The 23,959-nt window shown below is 42.6% G+C and overlaps 1 protein-coding gene across 3 annotated transcripts; it reads left to right on the top strand.

The window, feature by feature from the left end:
- Positions 1–2,318: 2,318 nt before the first annotated feature.
- On the top strand, positions 2,319–23,709 carry LOC5513475 (apical junction molecule). Of its 3 annotated transcripts, none has more exons than XM_001633656.3 (17): positions 2,319–2,474; positions 3,936–4,208; positions 5,495–5,679; positions 8,615–8,791; positions 9,217–9,488; positions 9,917–10,152; positions 10,425–10,584; positions 11,541–12,320; positions 12,769–12,846; positions 13,378–13,494; positions 13,962–14,857; positions 15,510–15,756; positions 16,235–16,392; positions 16,553–16,690; positions 18,730–18,930; positions 19,747–19,929; positions 21,100–23,709. In XM_001633656.3, exons 1-17 carry the CDS (start codon positions 2,358–2,360, stop codon positions 21,505–21,507), a joined length of 4,626 nt encoding a protein of 1,541 aa, XP_001633706.2. In that variant the 5' UTR covers positions 2,319–2,357; the 3' UTR covers positions 21,508–23,709. The 3 variants fall into 3 exon arrangements, with proteins under 3 accessions (XP_001633706.2, XP_048578672.1, XP_048578673.1); XM_048722715.1 differs by having other exon boundaries at positions 12,775–12,846; XM_048722716.1 differs by lacking the exon at positions 21,100–23,709 and having other exon boundaries at positions 19,389–19,788.
- Positions 23,710–23,959: the final 250 nt, after the last annotated feature.

Here is a 23,959-nt window from a genome sequence, read left to right on the forward strand (position 1 = left end):
TATATTACTAACAAAGCTTTACCGTAACGCATAAACAGAGTTTCAATATACCTAAGTACCTAAGCATCACACTTGGTTCGCGATGAGCAACAACCTAACATTGCGCCGTTTACCGAGAGCAAGGGTTGGACTGGGAACAGGTTTTCCGAGAATTCCGGTTTCGGATCTTTCCCTAGTCTCCTTCGCAGCCCCCCGCGATCCAACTACTCTTTCCTTCCCCTTCTCTCGTCCTCGCCCCCCCCCCCCCCCCCCCCCCTCTCCATCAAAAGATAAAGAAATAAACAATAATAAATAAAAATAACAACAACAACAACAGTAATGAAATACAAAAGCCAGATCACTTTTACATTTAAATGATACTTTACAGGGGATTAAGTTGGTTTTAACGTTTTCGGTCTGCAAAATGCAAATTATTTGCTTTTCCGCGAAAAGTCTAAAACATTTTCCTAGTTTTGAGCGATTATGCAAGAAATTATGCTAGCATAATCGACCTGTTCCTAATCACTACTCAATTTGAATAATCATTTATAATTCTATTTGAGCACTTCCCGCCAACGTTCGCGAACGCCAGCCCAGCGAAATACAAAAAAAAGGGGCCTCTGTTAGCAGGGAATTTAAGCACCAGTCCAAAATAATTCCTTTTCTGGAAGCACAAATACACTCCTTTTTTGTAAGAACGTCAGGCTGAGAGTTCACCAAATTTAAAGAACATGCTAAAACATGCCGAGGCTGATGCCTTTTTAAAATGCAGAATCGAATTGTGTTCAAGTATCAACCTTATTATTATTGCTATTGATCATTAGTGTAATTCTCTTCCTAATAATTCATTGAGTATTATATTCTTATATACACTAAAATTTAAGAACATCTTTAAGAACATATTCAGCCTTAAAATGTCCAAAAAATAAAAACGGCCCAGCCTCAACTGAAAATTAGACGTTCTAATCCGATTTGCGTGACGCGTGGTTTGGTAGTATGAAAAACCCCATGCATGTGAATTAAATCTGTTTGAATCATGCTGAAATTCAATCCATCCTACAAGAAAATCGACTCGATTATATTTCTAGGCTATCAAACAATGCTGAGTAAGTTATATTTTTCAAAATGATGAAGGTTCTAAACATTCAAAATAAAAAACAAAACAACAGTGTCACGCAAGTCAGATCACAAACTAGGAAGGGGTACCGAAAATATGGGGGGGGGGGGGGGGGGGGGGGGAGCTGAAAATTGTTACTCCTAAAGGGGGGGATTAAATTAAAGCCCTATTTTTTATCAAATTCCCCCACAAGTTATTGAGTGCGACATCTGGATCAACGTCGAACCCAAGGTACAAACGGTATTTGTGTCGAAACAAATAGATTGTCTATTTGCATTCGGCACGGCAGGAGCGCGACATATGACAATTGGGTCTTAGTTGTGGTGAGTTTATCGGTACTTAGAGTATTTGTTTGTGTTATTTAGCGTCTTAGAGATTTTTTCGTGGGTACCGTAGGTTTCCGCATGCAGGTTTGCATTGGTTCCGTGAATTAAAGATGCCGAACTTTTATCATCATAGTGTAAGTATAGGCAGGCCCGTACCCAGGGAGGGTTCAGGGGGTACGAACCCCCCCCCCCCCCCCCCCACACACACACACAACGGCCGAAATTCCACTTTTGGTTCTCAATAGACGTGCTATTTGTAGACAAAACTCACTCTGGTCTATAGCCAAATCCGACAATAAACGTCAAGTGGAAAAGGCATAAAAACATTTTCTGTTCTTTCGGAGGTGGTTAGATTTTTATCAGAGAATATACCCCCATACCCCCCCCCCCCCCCGGAAAAATTATGTCCACTTTTTCGGATTTCGTCCCACCCCCGCCAAGAAAAATCCTGGGTACGGGCCTGATTGGGTTGAATGGATATATCAAGTATACAGAGGTGAATGCTGTTATCATTCTCAAAATAAATTAAAACTCTAGTCTTCAAGGGGTCATACCTCTAAACTGCCCAATGATTCTCCATATGAAAATATTGTAATAAAGCTGGCTCCCCTTTGGGCAGTGCCTTAATTTATTTATTATATTGCTATCGATTTTTAACGATTGACTGGATTGGGTATTTCAGGTTCAGCAGCTAGACTGGGGGCCATGTATTGTGTTTGTTTATACAAAAAGAAAAGTTTATGCAAAATCTAATTTGACTTTTTTGAATTATTGCCTTCATATAATCAGTTTCACTGATTAACAGCTAACTAATCCGGCAAACAATAACCCTCGTAAAGGTCACTTATAAATCCATTAACTCATTATCTCAGCTTGCTATTAGCATATTTCTATGGCAACAGAGCCAGTCCGTATACTTGGTTGAATAATGAGGCATGCTATGTCATGAAAGTGTTGTGCTCTCATCAGTTTTTTCAATGTTCTCTCCTCTTGCAAGAGGAACTGCTTATTCTGATGGTGGGATAAGACTTGAGAAAGATTTTGAAAACCAGGTGAGTGACTTTTGACCATAAGAATCAAATAATTTCTAGTGTTTATCAGTTTATGGTAGTAGCTTCTCTCTTTGTCGGAGATTTTGATTTCGGTGCTTTCTTTTGATTAAAATTTGGTTTCAAGAAACCCAGGGTTATTGGAGCCTTGAGATCAATTGTTCACTTTCAAGTATGTTGACATGCAAGTTGCTATTCGCTGTGGATCTTGATATGAGAGTTTAGTCATAATTGCTCTGTGATTACTTAGAAATGTATTTATTCACGGCAAAACAAATGCAAGAGTCGGAGCTTTTTTTATCTAGTACTTGTGTTTCACGTATCCGAAATCCCTTCAAGTCTTGGATGCAATGTCCAACTTTCCAAAACATTGAGTGAAAAAATATTTCCGACACAATTTGACAAAGTAAATATAATTTGTGGAGTCACTCTGATTCGATATTATCATCATTTGACATTTGGCACGTACAGCGTTTAAACATAAACAGCGTGCTAAAACGGTAAATCAAAACCGCCTCAAGCGCGATATTCGCATTTAGAAATTTGAAGTTATATCTTTCGCTTGAAATTACTCGGCTGTCCAATTTGTATTATTTACTCAAGATTTTGTCTCCTTCATCCCCCATTTGAAATTTTTGTAACGTATCTGGAGTCAAAATAGATCGTCGTGGTATGCCTATTACACATTTAAAACTCTTTTTTCTAACAACCTTTTCTATAAGAACGTCCACAGGCTGAGATCTCACCAAACTAAGAACATGCCGAGGCTCAGATAGCAGCAAAATATTACCCTCATTTGTCTGATGTGTTCTAAAATGCAATGTCAAATTTTGTTCATCAATAACAACCTTTAATATTATTGCTCAGGGGCGTAGCCAGGGGGGTGACCAGTTCCCCCCTTCTAGCAGCCAAAAATACAGTAAATGTATGAGACATTATCTAAAATACAGGAAAAAATGCATTGAAAGTGCCTTTTGGGCCCCCTCCTGTTAAAAATCCTGGCTACCCACTGTTGCTATTGATCATTTGCGTAATTCTCTTCCTAATAATTCATTGGGTACATTTTATAAGCATACTAACATTTAAGAACATTGTTAAGAACACTTTCTCCAAAAATTAAAACTGTTTTTATGGAAGTCCCCACTCCGGGCTTGGTCCAGCTGAACTATCGACCCTGTTGTTGTCCCAGAGATAGGGCAGCTTTGCTGTGCTTGAGCCATTTTGTTTCATTTTGGTGTCATTTTTGAACAAGAAGAGGTGGCTACACAAAGGCTTGTTCACCCTTGCCCTAGAAATAGTTTGGGCTCAATTTTTAGCATGTGAACCAGAGTCAGATTTTTCCCTAGTCACAAAGACAACTCTACCCCCCATTACAAAATTACTTCATGTAAACAGGCCCTAAATCATGTAAGAGTATATCAGACAAATATTGACTCTTTTATCCTCCTTTTATGTCCTTTCTAGTACATCGAAGACCAACTTCTCCCTCAGCTGTTTCTCAAGTCAAATAATCAGGCTAGCAGGTCATGTTCATTTGATTCTGCTAGCAATGGACAGATTCTTTTACCAAAAACTTTTGTCACCCGTAAGGGTGCATTGCTCCTGTTCACACCCTCCGAAGAGTTGTTAATAGATGATGATGATGTACCAAAGAAGCCACCCAATGTATATGATGATGGCCTCAAGCTTGGGACTGTTGGCAACCTTGCTAGCTCTGTTCTAGAGTTTGGAAAAGAGGTAAGCCATAGCAGGAAGCTATGTTGGGCATCGGGCCCCCCTTGGCTGCCAAATAGTGTCTTTTCTTAAGGATTGTCCAATACTATCTTTTTTTATACCTATGATTGTGCCCCTCCCCCCTTTCTAGGAAAACCAAATTTCACCAATTCTTATTGAATACCATCGAAATACTATCTTGTTTTCTATATGATATGACTGTGCCCCCAGGTCGGTAGCTAGCACTGGGGCAAATCAGGAGGACAAGAAAATATAGCATCTGCCTTCGAAGCAAATAAAGGAAATATCTGAGGCTTGCACACCGGATAAAAGTTTTCTAGCTATACCACCTTGCATCCCCAAGCCATTCCTGGGTACACAGCTGTACATGTAGGGCTGGTCACCTTTAGGTGGCTGCTTCATGGTGCATGCATTACTCCCTACAGCGGTGTAGCCAGGATTTTTAACAGGAGGCATTTTCTCCTGTATTTTAGATAATGTCTCATACATTTACTCTATATTTTGCTGCTAGAAGCCAGGGGGTGGGGGTGGGGGGGAGGGGGTCCTGACCCACCCCCCTGGCTATGCCCCTGCGCTAAGCATGAAAAAGTGATTTGACTTATAAAGTATTTCTAAAATCTCTTCATCACCCACCCCCGTAGCACATCCCTTGTGATGCACCTGTACCATTGTGTAAAAGGGAATCCTCCCCAGGCATCTCTGCTAAAACATTTGGTCAAGTAGATTTGATCCAGGTTGACTACTCATATATGACTTGTACAACAAGCTGGAGTTATGATTTAGATTTAGTTATGGTTCAGTTTTGAAATATCATACATAGACTTACATACTTGACAAAAGGTTTTGTGTGAGTCTATGGTCTCATCTGAACTCCCACATTCCTCAAGTTATTTGCTTCTCTCTTGATAACTATATTGTATTTACTTGAATAAGCGCCTTCCCCTTTATAAGCGCCCCCTTTGAAAAAAAAAGCGAATATGTGCCTCCCCGAATAAGCACCTGGGCTGTTTAGTAAATATGCAGGTAGTTTATGCAATGGATAGTTTCATACCAAGGATTTGATAGGGAGTGGGGGGGGGGGGGGTACTTACTGTGGTCACCCATAACACGGCTGGTATGCTTCAAACTCGTGATCTCAAATCTCATTAAACTATTTCAACATTTTATGAAAGCATACCTATCAGAAACTTGTTTAGGCCTCAAGAATATAGTGGGTGTTTGTAAAGGGGTTCCATTGCAACAGTGCTAGGGTGAAATAAATCTTCAATGCTTATTACTTTCTGTTCCAGGAGGAGCGAGCATGGGAGGGTGTACCCAGCACCCCTACCAATCAAGGGCCACATCCTATCACAGACAGGAAGAACTTCTTGCGATTCCTTCACTACCTTGACTCACAGTGCTTGACAGCAGACAAGTATGCTCAACCAGGCTGCGACCCAGACTTCTACCTTGAGGAACTTAGAAACAAGTCAGGGTAAGCTAGTGTGAGTCCACATGTCAGGAACAAGTCAGCGTAAGCTAGTGTGGGTCCACATGTTAAGAAACAAGTCAGTGTAATCTAGTGTGGGTCCAGATGTTAGGAACAACTCAGGGTAACAGTGTGGGTCCACATGTTAAGGGACAAGTCAGGGTAACAGTGTGGGTCCACATGTTAAGGAACAAGTCAGGGTAACAGTGTGGGTCCACATGTTGGGAACAAGTCAGGATAAGCTAGCTAGTTTGGGTCCACATGTCAGGAACAAGTCAGGGTAAGCTAGTGTGGGTCCACATGTTAAGGAACAAGTCAGTGTAATCTAGTGTGGGTCCAGATGTTAGGAACAACTCAGGGTAACAGTGTGGGTCCACATGTTAAGGAACAAGTCAGGGTAACAGTGTGGGTCCACATGTTGGGAACAAGTCAGGGTAAGCTAGCTAGTTTGGGTCCACATGTTAAGGAACAAGTCAGGGTAAGCTAGTGTGGGTCCACATGTTAAGGAACAAGTCAGTGTAATCTAGTGTGGGTCCAGATGTTAGGAACAACTCAGGGTAACAGTGTGGGTCCACATGTTAAGGAACAAGTCAGGGTAACAGTGTGGGTCCACATGTTGGGAACAAGTCAGGGTAAGCTAGTTTGGGTCAACATGTTAAGGAACAAGTCAGGGTAAGCTAGCTAGTTGAGTCCACATGTTAGGAACAAGTCAGGGTAACAGTGTGGGTCCACATGTTGGGAACAAGTCAGAGTAAGCTAGTGTGGGTCCACATGTTAGGAACAAGTCAGGGTAAGCTAGCTAGTTGAGTCCACATGTTAGGAACAAGTCAGGGTAAGCTAGTTTGGGTCCACATGTTAAGGAACAAGTCAGGGTAAGCTAGTTTGGGTCAACATGTTAGGGACAAGTCAGGGTAAGCTAGTTTGGGTCCACATGTTAAGGAACAAGTCAGGGTAAGCTAGTTTGGGTCCACATGTTAAGGAACAAGTCAGGGTAAGCTAGTGTGGGTCCACATGTTAAGGAACAAGTCAGGGCTAGCTAGTTTGGGTCCACATGTTAAGGAACAAGTCAGGGTAAGCTAGTGTGGGTCCACATGTTAAGGAACAAGTCAGGGTAAGCTAGTGTGGGTCCAGATGTTAAGGAACAAGTCAGGGCTAGCTAGTTTGGGTCCACATGTTAGGAACAAGTCAGGGTAAGCTAGTTTGGGTCCACATGTTAGGAACAAGTCAGGGTTAGCTAGGATGGGTCCACATGTTAAGGAACAAGTCAGGGTAAGCTAGCTAGTTGAGTCCACATGTTAGGAACAAGTCAGGGTAACAGTGTGGGTCCACATGTTGGGAACAAGTCAGGGTAAGCTAGTTTGGGTCCACATGTTAAGGAACAAGTCAGGGTAACAGGTTGGGTCCACATGTTAGGAACAAGTCAGGGTAACAGTTTGGGTCAACATGTTAGGAACAAGTCAGGGTTAGCTAGTGTGGGTCCAGATGTTAGAACAAGTCAGGGTAAGCTAGTTTGGGTCCACATGTTAGGAACAAGTCAGGGTAACAGTGTGGGTCCACATGTTAGGAACAAGTCAGGGTAACAGTGTGGGTCCACATGTTAGGAACAAGTCAGGGTTAGCTAGTTTGGGTCCACATGTTAGGAACAAGTCAGGGTAAGCTAGTTTGGGTCCACATGTTAGGAACAAGTCAGGGTAACAGTGTGGGTCCACATGTTAGGAACAAGTCAGGGTAAGCTAGTTTGGGTCCACATGTTAGGAACAAGTCAGGGTAAGCTAGTGTGGGTCCACATGTTAGGAACAAGTCAGGGTAACAGTGTGGGTCCACATGTTAGGAACAAGTCAGGGTTAGCTAGTGTGGGTCCACATGTTAGGAACAAGTCAGGGTAAGCTAGTGTGGGTCCACATGTTAGGAACAAGTCAGGGTAAGCTAGTGTGGGTCCACATGTTAGGAACAAGTCAGGGTAACAGTGTGGGTCCACATTTTAGGAACAAGTCAGGGTTAGCTAGTGTGGGTCCACATGTTAGGAACAAGTCAGGGTAAGCTAGTGTGGGTCCACATGTTAGGAACAAGTCAGGGTAAGCTAGTTTGGGTCCACATGTTAGGAACAAGTCAGGGTAAGCTAGTGTGGGTCCACATGTTAGGAACAAGTCAGGGTAAGCTAGTGTGGGTCCACATGTTAGGAACAAGTCAGGGTAAGCTAGTGTGGGTCCACATGTTAGGAACAAGTCAGGGTAAGCTAGTGTGGGTCAACATGTTAGGAACAAGTCAGGGTAAGCTAGTGTGGGTCCACATGTTAGGAACAAGTCAGGGTAAGCTAGTGTGGGTCCACATGTTAGGAACAAGTCAGGGTAAGCTAGTGTCGGTCCACATGTTAGGAACAAGTCAGGGTAACAGTGTGGGTCAACATGTTAGGAACAAGTCAGGGTAAGCTAGTGTGGGTCCACATGTTAGGAACAAGTCAGGGTAAGCTAATGTGGGTCAACATGTTAGGAACAAGTCAGGGTAAGCTAGTGTGGGTCCACATGTTAGGAACAAGTCAGGGTAAGCTAGTTTGGGTCAACATGTTAGGAACAAGTCAGGGTAAGCTAGTGTGGGTCCACATGTTAGGAACAAGTCAGGGTAACAGTGTGGGTCAACATGTTAGGAACAAGTCAGGGTAAGCTAGTGTGGGTCAACATGTTAGGAACAAGTCAGGGTAAGCTAGTGTGGGTCCACATGTTAGGAACAAGTCAGGGTAAGCTAGTGTGGGTCAACATGTTAGGAACAAGTCAGGGTAAGCTAGTTTGGGTCAACATGTTAGGAACAAGTCAGGGTAAGCTAGTGTGGGTCCACATGTTAGGAACAAGTCAGGGTTAGCTTGTTCTCAGAACAAAGACCACATTGAAAATATAGTACTTGAAGTGGAGCCGAATATATTCTTTGCGATATATTTTATCAACAGGGCACAGGGTTCCCAGCGCAGATTCGGTGCAAATACACCTTACTCAACTCGTACCTACAGCAGCTTTCTCGAAGATGACGACATGTCTGATATTGTTCGAGAATATGTTCGGTATAGCCGACTGCACGCCGAACCATCTACGACAACTCACGACGATCAGAGAAAAGAATATGACGAGTAAGTTTACACTGGGTATTGGTATAGCCTACAGCAGGCCGAGCCCTGCATTCTCCCCTTGAAGGTTTATCCTTTGAAGGAAGACGAATATTTTAGCGCCACAACAACAACAACAACAACAACAACAACAACAACAAGAACAACAACAACAACAACAACAACAACAACAACAACAACAACAACAACAACAACAACAACAACAACAACAACAACAACAACAACAACAACAACAACAACAACAACAACAACAACAACAACAACAACAACAACAACAACAACAACAACAACAACAACAACAACAACAACAACAACAACAACAACAACAACAACAACAACAGCAACAGCAACAACAACAGCAACAACAACAACAACAGCAGCAGCAGCAACTACTACTACTAAATGAAGATCTTCGTTGATCTCAACAGTGATGCACAGGATGCCGAATATGACGAATATCCCGCGGGTAAAACCCAGTCAAGATACCCTCACCGATCTGTATCTTTGACACCAAGTCATGGTCACCATGGAAAGGCCAACCAAAGCTGGAGACAGGAGTTCTACGTACACGATGACTCAGGTCATGGTCACCATGGAAACGATGACTCATTCAGGCCCAGGACTGCTCCGCTGCCTCCTGCCCCTGAATCCCCAAGGGCCAACCCGCGTATCACTAGTGGTAGAGCTCCACCAAAACGACGTAAGGTTATTTGTATGCAATCCTTTTTTAAATATACAAAAGACATCAAGGAATAACCTTGCGCGTATGCACAGCGACCTTTTCGTACAATGGCCGCGGTTACTCGTTTTCAGAGCTGATTTTCCCATTCAAGACACTAACACCGAGAGGCTGAAATGCACACTTCCAAGATTTGGGCTTTTAGATTATCCTTGAGCATCGTTTATGAAAAATGACGAAATCTGCAAAATCTACGAAATCTTCCTAGAACTGGACGATGTGTCTCTAAATTTAATATTGCCTTTAGTTCTTCTTGGCTCTTCAAGTTCCCCACCGGGTGACTTGGGCGGGGCATTGCTAAATAAAGCCTTTTATGTGTTTTAGCTTTGGGGTTCACACCAGATAACTTGGGAGGTGTATCTCTGAATAACGCCTTTTATTTGTTTCAGCTTTGGGTTCCACACCGGATAACCTGGACGGCATTCTGCATGCTGACGTGGGTCTAGGGCGCTATCAGCGAAAAGGTCCACCTCCCCGCCTCAAGTTCTCGCGGAACTCCTCTCCAGCGCTTTTTCCAGCATCCTCCATGTGCGAAAATTCCTCGCTCTCATTTTACCCGGCATCCTCTCGTGGTGGATCCCCAGACTATGACGTCATGCCACGATACGAGACGCCAGGAGCCAGGGTACGAGTCCCTCGATCCGTTTGGGAGGGGTAGGGGTCAAGGACGACGGGGAGATCGCTATGCTACGCACGTGAACAGTATTTCCCTTTTTCATCTATTCTCCTATGTTCCCTAACAGTTATTTTTTACTCTTGTGCGATTTTTTTTGCATCGGGTGCCTGGTTTGATTGAGATTTCCTATATCGCAAAGCCCCCAAGTAGGACCAAGGAGTGAACAGAAGCACACCGATTGTGTGGGGTAACAAATGCCATAATTATGTAATTTCTCGCAGTCGGAGGACTGGGGCCGAGCAGCTGACGTCATAAAAGAAGTAGACGAGTATTCCCAGGTCTCTAGCCGACGGGATACAAGCCGGCCAGTCAGCGCTGTCTCCTGTATAAGCCACCCATCAAGCCACGGGAAGCAGACCAGTAGGCGAGACTCATATGATGGTAATAACAACAACAACAACGACGACGACCATGACAACAACAACAACAGCAAACACTAAACAACACACCAATGTTAACAAAAACAACAAACCCGCAATAACAACAACAAATCCATGACAACAACATCAACAACCATGAGAACAACAACAGCAACAAATCCACAACAAACACAAAAACAATAACCACGACAACAACAACAACAACATCAAAACCACAACAACAACAACCAGGACAACAACAAGAGCAAACCCACAACAACAGCAATAACAACAACAACAACAACAACAAGCCCACAGCAAACACAAGATCAACAATAACCAGGATTAACTGCAGCAAAAACACCAACAATGGTGACGCATTAACCAAAAAAAAAGAAAAAAGCAAAACAAGAGCTAAAACAACAGCAACAACCAACAACATGTAACAAGAAGACAGCAAAACTAAACACAACAAGAAACAAAGAGAGCAAAACTAAACACAACAAGAAGAGAGCAACACTAAGCACAACAAGAAACAAGAAGAGAGAGCAAAACTAAACACAACAAGAAACAAAGAGAGCAACACTAAGCACAACAAGAAACAAGGAGAGAGCAACACTAAACACAGCAAGAAACAAGAAGAGAGCAACACTAAGCACAACAAAAAACAAGAAGAGAGCAACAATAAACACAACAAGAAACAAGAAGAGAGCAACACTAAACACAACGAGAAACAAGAAGAGAGTAACACTAAACACAACAAGAAGAGAGCAACACTAAACACAACAAGAAACTAGAAGAGAGCAACAATAAACACAACAAAGACAAAAACATAAAAGCAATCGAAACAACAGTAATGACAATCACAGGGTGTGACACCGACAACAGCAATAACAGCACATTCAAAACAACGACAGACAGCAACGATAACCATGTTTCACATTTATCATCAATTATGTTTGTTATGGTTATTTTTAGGTGGCGAGGAAGATGCGCGCATGCGGTGCGATGTGTCAGCGGTTAGTGGCAGTTTATCCAGCGTGTCGGGACACCCCCAGAGCATATCGGGAAAGTCTTACGCCCGCAGTTTCTCCCGGGGGTCACGTGACTTATCGGAAGTGACATCTAAACGCCCGAACTCAGCTATTTTGTCCAAAGGCGAAAGGGAACCCAGAGCGCGAGTAAAATCTGCCCCATCAGACAGTCAACACAAGCAACCCAGCATTTTAACTCGTCCCTCATCGGCGGCTCAACGTGAGACTAGGACTGTAGGTAGCCCCAGTCCCTCGACCAAGACCGAAATCAGTGATAGTAGAAGGGCTTGGCCAGCTCCTGCACAATACTATGCTGATTCACGGTGTGTATCATGGACGCAAGATTCTAAGCCCCCTTCTTCGGCCTGCAGTGCTGTTTCACATCAGACAGTGCGTGCTCAAAGCGGAAGCCAAAAGTCGCAGCGTAAACAGTCAGCGGTAGCCTCCAGAGCAAATAGTCAAAGTTCTTTAGCCGAGGGGGCTGGGGATCCAAGCGCATTTCAGGCTGTGGCAGGGGACGTGGACGGTACCTTGGCAACGCTTGGAAGCGAAGTTGATATGTATGACGTGGAATTCCATCCTCGTGACCAGCCCCTCGAGGAGAGCGGCTCAGATTTGGCGGATGAAGACTGGGATAACAAGGCTGATGCTTACTGGCCAAAAGAAGTCGCGGAGAGACTGGAAGAGAGTGGAGACGAGGCTGGCTATGGAAGCGCTGCAGAGGGTAGGTCACGTGGTCACTGATAAAAGAGCATCGACATTGCAAACAAAATAGCTCAGTAATACAGGTCTCGCTTTTTAACCAAGAGGTCACGGTATTTTAGGAATTTGCTGAATATTCTTCTCACGTCACCTTTATCTTGAATAAAACTGAAGAAAGAATGCACCAAAAGCATATTCCACATCAATTAAATTTGGTTTGAAAACTATTGTTTTTGTAGATTGCCAATGAAGTAGGATATGATTTAACATACTTGAGATTCTGCATTTTTTATTTCCTCGATTTTTTTCGCTCCAGAACGATGTTCGTAGGGAGATTCCACTTAAACTTGCAGAAATGTTTACTGCCGTCTTGGAAAATAGGCTCAGACCCAAGCGCTTTGAGTATCTCAGGTTTCCTGCCTGTTTCATGCCAGAATAAATAGACATGTGTTTCTATTTTGTATTTTAAGAGGTAGCAATCGACCTTCCGGCTACCCCAAGTCTTGCAGGCTCAGGATTTTTCCAACTCAACGCCCATTGGACTCCAGGTAACCACCCAGCCTTCAATGCGCGTGCTAAGCCAATATCCTTCTCTAACAAGGTCGTCCTTTAATTTGATGATAAGTATTGAGCTTTCATGACAATTTACCCTCCCGCTCAATACCCATCCACATAAAATTCCCCTCTCCATCGGCTTACTCTTGGAGAAAGTGTTGTACTTTTAATTATCTGATAAAGTAATCGACTTTGGTCGTGATTTCATGAAAGAAAAAAGACCTACCCCTTTTTCAGATATAAAGGATAAGACGGGTGTGGCAGGCTTATTGAAGCTCTTTAACACCCCCTCCTCACACACAGTATTAGTGTTTCTTGGTCTAAATTTTATTATATATCGAGACTTTAGTAGGGGCGAATAATACGTAAAATCTTCTACTGAAAATCTTCAATCTGAAATCAGCACACCTCCCACCGTTTTCAAAATTCAAGACAGGGAGCCTTGTTATGTTTATTAAAATGGCTTATTAGATCTTTCCACTAACTTAATTGTTGCCTCTTAAATAACTTAATTATTGTTCTAGTACCCGCAGATGACTCGTTAGAAGAACCCGTACGTGTACCGTCGGAGACTGGGGCGACGGGGTTCCAGTCTCGCTCACCCTCGCCCACACGTCTGCTCGTCCCAGGCCCTGCACCTGGTAAGAATGTTTCTAACTTCATTCTTATAAACATCCGATGAATGTAACTCTATGCAGCAGCCTTCCCCGGGACGGCATAAAGCAGTTACCCTTCAGACCATGCTAACAATATAAACAGTACCATTATAAAGCCGTCCCCGGTACCATGCTAAGTAATTTATAGTGGTACCTCTATAAAGCGGCCGTCCCCGGTACCATGCTTATTAATTTATATGTTGGTACCTCTATAAAGCGGCCGTCCTCGGGACCGAGACCAGTGATGTATACATTGGTACCTCAGTTAAGCTATTACCTTCGTAACAGTGCTAAGTGATATGTACTTTACCAATACAAGCCTAATGCCGTACCATTACTCTACCAGAACGGGCCTCCAATACTATACCATACAAGCCTAAAAATGTAAAAATACTGTACCAATTCAAGCCTCCCATGCTTTACCAATTGAATAATAATGTTCTATCTTATAGATGCTGATGCTGAGGATGACGATTCTGTGTTGTCAGCGGACATCGCCATCAACTGGCCTCCAAATACGCCATCATCGCCTCCACCTCTTACACAAGAGCCCAAAATGCCAGCGGACTCACTTCAAGTGACAGGCGCGAGGCCGATGAGCTCACTGTCTATCTATCAGGAAAATATAGAAATCGAAAAGTCTCGTCCTCAGTCTCCATTAACTGAGGAAGAGAAGCAAAAGCCAGTCTCGGTTGGGGAGGCTGTTGAGAGATACCTGGAGACTGGGCGGGAGCCTCAAATCCGATCCAGGTCTGCGCGAAGTAGAAGAACATCGGAGACTGGCGACGAGGTTAATGTAGAAGAACCATCAAAACCGGCAAAGCAGCTTAAGAACTTGTATCCAAAACCGGCTGCTCCTGAAATACAAGTTAACCAGCTTAAGGAAAGCGCTTCCAAGAAAACTGACTCAGCCCCAAGTAAAACAAAAACAGGGGTAGAGAAAACTCAAGAAAATATTGAACCTTATAAGGTATCTAAAGATGTCCCCAAGATGGCGGAAATCACGGACCCTTTTGAAAATAAACTGAAAAATGAGTCACGGGATGCGATGAGCTTGAATCTGGGGAGAAGTCCCCCGAAACCATCACAGCGTACAGACGCAGAAAGCGAGAAACGCAGAGAGTATGTCAATAGCCTTCTCATCAAGTCTGAGCCCCAGGTCGCGCGCGGTCATCTCGAGCTGGAAAGAGTTGGTAAAGAGGGTGGCGTGACAAGCGAGGCAGCCTCTGTTAGCATCATGTCACGTCCCGCGGAGCAGTCTGGGAAGAAAGAGGTCAAGAAAAATGATCTGTCGGATTTGGCGTCTCTTGTAAGCAGGAATAAGCCTAGCGCAAAGGAAAAAGAAAAGGTACGGCTTAAGTTCTTTTGAAAGCTTGCGAAGCGTATGCGAAAGTAAAACTTCTGACACCAACAACCCACAACCAAACGCGCGGTAGAGAACAACCAAAATGAAAATCGATTTCGATATGGTTTCTGCTGCTCATTAATTTGCCGGTTTGTTTGTGAGTGGAAACCTAGCAATGGTTTTTCTTTTCTCGCCATCAAGTGTTTTTTAGTAAGAATTGCACAAGCTTCTCCGATGAGTTTTGAACGTAATTTCGCATGATTCTAAATTGTTGCTTTCGTTTGTGTGTGTTTTTTTTTTAAGTCTGGCGGCACTCTTGATAACCCAGAACGTCGCGGTCGGCGTAACGTAGCGAGGCGGACTCATTTCTCTTGCCTACGCCCTCCCCTTTCCCTCCCACTCCCTCCTACTCCGATGCCTTGCTCCGCCTCGTTCTCGCGCCTCGTTACGCTGACTTCGACGCCTTGGGTTTCCGAGGATGAAGTCTAGCGCTCTTTGTGTATGGTTACGGCCAAGAATACAAGATGATAAAGCCCACCAATATTGATATTGAGATCACTTTGTTTGGGTCTCTGCGTAAAAATGAGTGTAAGCTGGGACCTGGGTATTGTTCTTACGAACACGATTCCACTATTTTTTTTTGTTATTACCACAGAAAGATACCAAAAAGAAAAAGACACAAAAATCAGCCAAGAAAAAGGAAATCACGGTCGACCCGAACAACATCGATCTTCACGTGTTCACCTCTCCAGACATGATAGAACACATGGATGACGAGCTGAAAGCATTTATACAACAGGAAAAGGGACTTGTTCCGGACGCCGGACAGACCAGTGAGTCGGCAGCAGTGCAGACGATGGAGATGGCTCAAGTGGCGCCAAAGGTGGCACCGGCAAAGAAAGGTACAAAAAGGATGTGAGGGTGTTATCTCGAATATTCGTTTATGTTCGTTTATTCTTTTGTATGCTCGTCTAGATTATTCTAGATCAATTTGTGTTTTTGTTAGTGTAAAAGCCATTCAAGTGTTCCAGGCAGGGCATTCCAGATTCTGAAAGTAATTAGCAGATCAGTAACATAGAACTAGAGTATTGGACGAGTTTTTGTTATGGAATATTGAATAGTTTTCTTGAATCAGACATTGTGTAATTACTAGATTGAGAACCTAGCAGATGTAAAAAAGTAGGCACTAATCAAGTCTACGTCGCGTAAACTGAATTCTACGGAGCAGAACGAGCGTGTTTCCAAGATCTTTCAGCGAGACTGCTTCAAGAGAAAACTATACCCCTAACATTGGGGTAGACGCTAGCATAGAATGACCCCCTATTCTTGTACAAAGGGTATTTTTCGGAAGAAATAATCCTTTTGCATGTTTCTTTTTAGATGCTTACTCGCCGTCCAAGCCAAAGAAGCCAACGAAGCAGGAGCTGGCGAAAAAGCGTGCAGATGCGCGCAAAGCCGAGAAAAAGAGAAAGGAGCAAGAGAAGAAGAGAAAGGAGGAGGAAAAGAGGATTAGAGACGAGGAGCTGAGGCTATTGAAGGTGTGTAAAAATAAACCCCGATATATGTGTCATCCTCGGAAACCCAACAGTTTTGTGATTAAGACGGCACGTCAGAAAATCCTACTGTACTTTCGTTTATTGATTTATATGATTGGTTGATTGATCGATCGGTTGATTGATGTGATTGTTTGATTGACAGGAAAGGGAGGAAGAACAAGCTCTTGCCCGCGCGCAGGCTGAAGCCAAACAGCAAGCGATCGAAGAAGAAAAGGCCAAAAGGCTGCAAGACGAAGACCAAGCGCGCAGAGAAGAAGAACAAGCACAGGAGAAGCTCAAGGTATTAAAGTATTAAGTATTAAGGTGTTAGTCTGGACTGTAGAATAACTTGTTCTTTCCCACTTATTGATGCTTTCAGTTAGACAGTTACCTAAAAAAAGTTTTCATCTTTTTTGTTGTGAGAGGCAGCTTTTGATCGCGCCATTTTCCCAGTGTCAATCAGTCCTTTTTGCTCCAGTCTCACTCTTTTACTTTCTCCGAGCCTCCACTCAGTTGATAGAACAGTCGCAAAACAATCCCCAAATATAGAGACCAAAGCCAGGAGTTCGGTATTTTAGTCGAGACACAGCAGTGAGACACGGCCATTTGCAATGAAAGCGAAATCCTTTTTGAGACCGAAGTGCCCTGTACAGGAGACGAAGATCGACTAAAGAGAATTAAGGATCGATTACAAGATGGCAAGTCTTGCTTGGTTTATCAAAGGAATCCTCAACGACAAAGAACGCCGATTTGCTCGAAGGACTACTCACAAACCTCGAGTAATCAACAACTGATGTATTCCCGCTGAAGTTCCACCGTCCTTTCAAGCAACTCAACCCTTCAGTCCTTTCAAATCGCTTTCGATTAGATCCCAGGGAGCCAGTCCGATTACTTTATTTATCCACTAAATCTATTTTATTGAAAAAAAGAGAGGAAAGTGTTCTTTTTTGTAGTCTTGTTTTCCCCCGCAAAGCATTGCATTATGTAGACAGGGCCACTCTGCCAGCGTGCAGATTCAATGTGTTTGCGGTGACTCAATGAAGTGGATAAACTCACCAACTATGTCATCTGGAAGTGTGGTGGAATACTATATTCATGCAAGTCCATATTCATCAACCTATGCTACTTCATCGAAAAGTGCCTCTAAAGTTGAGTCATCGTCTTTCAGTTTCCCATTCAGCGTTGAAAACAACACTTCCAATTCCATTCGTAGTTCTGTAGTGTCAAGGTTTCTTGAATGCTTTCGCCTTTTACAAGTTCAGAATCAATTTCCTTACGGCTTGGAGTTCACCTTAGAAGACTGAACTCACATTTGTGTATTTTCACAGTGTTTTATAGTATTATTAAATACTTTGGCTGTGTCTCCTTTTCACCAGATGATCCTTCAACGATCGGTTCGCCATGCGCTCTGATGGTGATATGGCAGGAACTCGCATCCACCTTCCTCAAACTCCTTCTTCTGTTGAACTCTCGATTGTCATTGGGGTCTGTGAGCTCTAAGTCACTTGGCCCGATACTTTCGATCGACGACGCCATTATTCGACTGAGTCCTGGGGCTTTGATTTCGGATCTCCTATAAGATTCAACACTAAAATTTCGCGCCGTACCATGGTGGTGAAGTCACCAAAGGCCTCCCAACGGTCCAAATGCGGCCCCAGTCTGCAAGACATTTTCTTGTGACGGAAATTTAAAAAAAAATCCAAAAACCAACAAAAATGAAGCGCCTTTTTTATTCAAGCTTGCTATTTAACCCCTAGACTTATGTTTTAGCAAAATAAAGTTTTCTTTTCTGACCTAGTTTTTAAACTAGGTGTTAAAATACGTAATGTAGCTTGAGGTCTCTATCCCAGGAAGAATTCGAAGTTTTAACAAATACAACGGCTGGTTCTCGGCGCGCACGTTCCCGTCCTCGCTAGACAACTGTTAAACCTTTTTTTTTCACGTTGTAGTTTGAAGGAAGACGGCTGAAATGCATCAGACAGAATCTTTGAATGCTTAATTGGTTTCGCGTTGCCCCGTCGTTAAAGTCCCCAATTTGTTAACGATAATCCCCCCCCCCCCATCCAAATCCCGGGGTCCAATCCTCCGTCAATTTCAAAATGGCGGCGGTTCTTAGAAGTACCATCTAAAACAATGGATGTTGTGTTTCTTAATGGTCTGGGGCTACTGCACTGGAAACCTTTGGTCTTCTAAAACTTTTGGGTCTGGGCCTAATTGGCAAGATGACAGCCAGCATAAACCTACTAAACACGAATTCTGCAAATTTACGTGGAAATTGTCGACTTACACAGCTAGAGGTAGTCAAAAAGCGAAAAAAAAAAGACCATTATTTCATTTCAGGACGCCAAGCGCAAAGCTCGGGAAGAGCGCGAGTCTCGTCGAGCGGCCGAGGCCGAGAGGAGACGCCTTGAGGTTCAGAAGAAACGAGAAGAGAAGAAAAAACGAGAAGAGGAGATGCGCGAGAAGGAGAAAGAAATGGAACAGAACAAGATTGACCAGGAGAAGAGGAAGCAGGAGTTGATGGAGTCCAGGAGGTTTCAGGTAATAAAACCATCATGTAACGGGCACGAGTGATGGAATATCCCCTATAAGTACAAATCCACTCACGTACTATCACGAATCTCGCAATTTGATTGACACCCGTATTCACTATCTATTGAGACGAGGTTTTCACGTTGTTTATTACTGAGAATGATTAAAATCGTCATTTATTTGAAGGTGGTATGTGAGTGGATTTATACTAAAACAATTATTCTACTCGTTCTTGTTTTCTATGAAGTCTAATACGCGCCTCGTTGACTATCTATTGACTCATAGAAAACTCGAACATGTAGTTTAATTGTTAATCACAGCAAAACCTCTCTTTAGCGGTCACGGGTGATTGAATATCCCTATAACACAATGTAAAACCTCTATATAACGTCCACGGTTGAGGGGATATCCCCTACTATAAACAGTGAAACCTCTCTATAACGGACATTATTGATAAATTATTGTAGAGACAGGCCCGTAGCCAGGGGGGATTCGGGGGTTCGGAAGAACTACCCCACTCGACTTGAAGGTCCGCCCTGATGAAGGAAAGTTGGGTACCACTGCAAGCTAGGACGAGCTACCTAAGAGAAAATGGTCTGCTAAATGGGTAAACGAACCCCCCCCCCCCCCCTTTCAAAATCCTGGATACGGGCCTGAGAGAATTGCTCACGGTATCACGACCTAAGTATTCATCTCTGAACCCAGAGGACGAAGAACCACCATGCGGATGTGTTATACAACACTGTAAACTCTATTTAAAGAGGGTTTTTCTTTAACCTGACTAGTTTTCTAACAAATGACCGTTATCTCATATTTCTTGATAAGGAGGAGCAAGATCGCTTGGAGGAGGAGCGAAGACTCGAGGAAGAGAGACTCCGTCAGCTTGAGGAAGAGGACGAGCAGCGGAGACTCGAGGAGGAGCAGATTCGCGAGGCAGAGGAGGAGTTGAGACGACTTCAAGAGGAGAGGGAGTATCGCGAGCAGATGCGGAAGATCGCCGAGGCCAGGGTAAGCCCACATACAAATGGAGTATCATCTAACTAGCCTGATGTATGTTTTCGTGGGCTTTGAAAAATGTTAATTTTAGTTGCGAAATAAAACCGTTTCTAGTCCTAGCAATGGTGAAATATTTTGGAAAAAGCATAAATTTCCTTTCCTTTCGGCTAATTTTAGAAAGCTATTTTCGATATCGATATTCGATCGAAATTGGTAAATGGCGTATAAGATTTTTTAATTAAAATTTCTTAACCCTATTCAGACTTGGCTATTTTGAGCTGTCTGTGACTGGGGAGGTGGGCTAAAAGGCCCCCCCCCCCCCCCTCCGTATTTCATGAACCGCTTAGGCTATGACCATCGAACTTACAGACAATGCACAGAATCGTCACGTCCTATTTTTGGTGTGGTCGAATGAATTATGACGTTACAATGAAGTCATAAATACGATGTCTAGATATTCTTTCAAATATAGCCTAAATTATCAGATATCGGGTTGAAATCATTTTACATTATTTAGATATGTCAAAATCAACCTTTTAACGGCAATAAAAACGTTCATAATCAATTTTTTTTGTTGGAAGAATTTCCGCCATCTTGGATTCTTATGATTTTTGCAAAAGAAAAAAAATCGGTAATTATCACAAAAAAGTATTTGCATGCAAGTATTACTGCCCAAAGTAATGATAAATGCATAATATTAGCTTTTAAAGTGTCTTCTAGTAAATCTAGTGACATTTTAAAAAACAGCTTTGAGAGATTAAAATTTACCCACCCCTCCCCCCGAAATATCCGAGGAAAAAATTCTAGCGCTGTTGTGAAACTTGTCATCTAATCAAACTTATAAAGTCAAAAGAGGCATTTAAATCTGATAAACAGGACCAAAATATTAAAAATAACACTACTTTTTAGTTTTTGGGAAACCTGTGTGTGAAAACGGTTGCCATTGTAACATGGAGCGTCTCCTCGAAATGTCGTCAATGACATCAAAACGTCCACAGACAGATTTTAGGAAAAGAAACCGAGTTTTAGCATCTTAGCTTCTATGGTTCAGAAGTTATAGCAATTTTCCCGGAGGCTTAACACGCTTAAAGAGCCCCACCCTTAGTCTGGAGAGTTTGTGTTCTAATTTTGAATAAAACTAAGGGCGTGGTTAAACAAGGGCTCCGCCGTTTTCTCAAACAGGAACGCAAGCTGCAGGAAGAAGAGGAAGAACGCCGGCGACAGGAAGAGGAGCAATTACGCGCGATAGAAGAAGAGAGGCGACGCTTGCAAGAAGAGGAAGAACGAAAACTTCGCGAGGAGCAAAAACGCGTGGAAATGGCGCGAAGGCTCGAGGTCGTAGCACGCATGCGCGCAGCCCAGGAGGCGGCACGGCGCAAGACGACGTTGCTAAGGCGACGAGAGGAAAACATGGATCGTATGCGCCACCTTAGGTCCACCCGGCAAGAGCAGTCACTAACGAGGCCTTATACATTCACATATTATGTACAGGTGCCCAGGCAAGTATGGGAGCTACCCCTTGGATTCAATAAACAGAAAAAGGGTGGATTTAGACCAGCTAAGAAGAAAACGCAGCCAAAACAGGCGTAACCGGCGTAGCGCAGTTAAGAGATTCTGTCTTAAAGAAGCATCTCGTTAAACCAACCGAGGAAACATGTAAAGATGCGAAAAAATGTTTCACTGATTGGCTTTAATAATTATAAGGGTGGACGTATAACCTCCTAAAAAGAGACGGTAGCTAAACCTCAGACTATATCAGATTATACAATTTAGATATAGTTTTTGAAACGGAAATTAGACAGGGGCGGGTCAAGAGCTTTTTCAATGGGGAGGGTTTGATTAGCCTGGCTTGGCATAAATGAGAAGGGTTGGTTTAGCATGGCATAAATGGGGAGGGTTGGGATAGCCTGGATTGGTACGAGGCTTCATTTGTTTGTTGCAGACTTGACTTTTTTCTACTAAGCAAGAGGGGGGAGGGGGGGGATCGGACAGCCAGATTAATTTCATCCGTCTTGCTGTATTGGTGTAGCGACGCCCTTCATTCTCAACAAGGGATGGTATTATTGTGTCGATCATTCTCGAATTGGACATTTTACGAGACGCACTTTTTATAATCTTCAAAATTTAAATTGACTTGTTTCTTAGCTTGATTAGCAACTGTTCTTTGTGTCTCGCACAAATATACCTCGTCCCCAGGGTCGTTTAGGAAAATCTGGGGCCTAATGAGGCTCGTTAGTAATTCTTTATAGCATGTTTTTCAATTCACTCGTTATAGTTGTCTCAAATCTCGTCCGATTTCATTCATGTTTTCGGAGGATGATATTTAATCATCCGTATTTGATGTGCTTCTGTTTTATTTTATTTATCAGTAACCAATTTAAAGTTATCAGTAACCAATTTAAAGTTATTTAACATATGAACAGACCAGTATTTTATTAACTTTCCAGTATATTTCCACAAATAACCGATGCTTTTGCTTTAAATTTGCGGAAAAACATGACTTATACTTAGGCATGATGGGGATCATAGTGGCAAGTCTAAACTGAACATGTAATTTTTTTTGTCAGCATACTCCATTTTCTACCTTTGCTTCGGGCAACATTGCATTATCCTTCAATTTGTTTTAGAGTGAGCAGATACACCTTTGTTGTCTTCAGCCATGAAAGCTTACTGCTTGTGGAGAGGCATTTCGAAAAGGAATAACAGGACAGGGCGCTCTATTGTTATGCAGCATACTTATTTCAACATTGCGTTACGAGTTTGCTACATAACAATACAGAAATGTATCTATATGCACAGCATGAATAATTAGGGGGTTCCATTGAGCATGGTGGTTCCATTAGCTTGAGATAGAGAACGGGTTACAAATGCTTTATTCTCGATATTGTATTTCGGGATAGGGACAGAACTTGGTGAGTAACTGTATTGTAGGTTCACTAAAACGAGGAAGCACGGAATTGCTTGTTTGTCGATTTTTAAGCGAAGACATTGCATTTTCAAGAGGATTTGAAATCTAAATAAAAGTTGTACGAATTCGCTCTTGGTCATGTCTAATCGAAATAATCTATACCTCTGTCCTTTGCGTATATATGAAGACAACCTATAAGCTTTCATTTGCTGAAAACGACGAAGGTGTATTTGCTTTCTCTAAAACAAATTGAAGGATAACGCAATGTTGCCCGAAAAGGTAGAAAATGGGAGTATGCGTACAAGAAAAATTTACATGGTCAGTTTAGACTTGCTACTATGATCCCCATCATGCCTAAGTATAAGTTATGTCTCCGCAAATTTAAAGAAAAATCGAGAAAAAGCATCGGTTACTTTTGAAAATATATTGGTAAATTCATAAACTACTGGTCTGTTCATATGTTTGAAATCGGTTACCGATAAATAAAATATAACAGTAGCCAATCAAATACGGATGATTAATTATTATCATCCGAAAACATGAATGAAATCGGACGAGATTTGAGACTACTAGACGTCAATTTTATAATGAGTAAAATGAAAGAAATGCTATAAAGAATTGCTAACGAGCCTCCCTAAGTTGCGCGCACTGTTTGAGACGGTATGAGCGGCTACTGAAGACTGCATGTTTCTAGCTGTGATGTTTTTTTTACAACACATTAGATTTATTTTTCTAGAGATATGTAAATAGTTATTTAATAGCAACAATTAGTTATTGAAGTCAAATAGAACTCAAGCATATTGACCTATTTAAATGTTTGGATCAATATTTTCTGAACTTAATGTATTTTGTCTAATATTTTAAAGTAAAAACCACTGGCGTTGCTTGTTCGAGCTTTTTCTCAATGAAAACTCAAACCCTTAGTAATTCGAACACTCGGTAACTCAAACCCTCGGTAACCCAAACCTTTGGTAACCCTTACCCTCGGTAACTCAAACTCTCGGTAAGTCAAACCCTCGGCAACCCAAACCCTCGGTAACTCAATCCTTCGGTAACCCTAACCCTCGTTAACTCAAACCCTCTATAACTCAAACCTTCGGTTACCCAAACCCTCGGTAACTCAATCCTTCGGTT

The sequence above is a fragment of the Nematostella vectensis genome, chromosome 15 (genome assembly GCF_932526225.1).
Source record: "Nematostella vectensis chromosome 15, jaNemVect1.1, whole genome shotgun sequence".
In the NCBI taxonomy this organism is placed as follows: Eukaryota; Metazoa; Cnidaria; class Anthozoa; order Actiniaria; family Edwardsiidae; genus Nematostella; species Nematostella vectensis.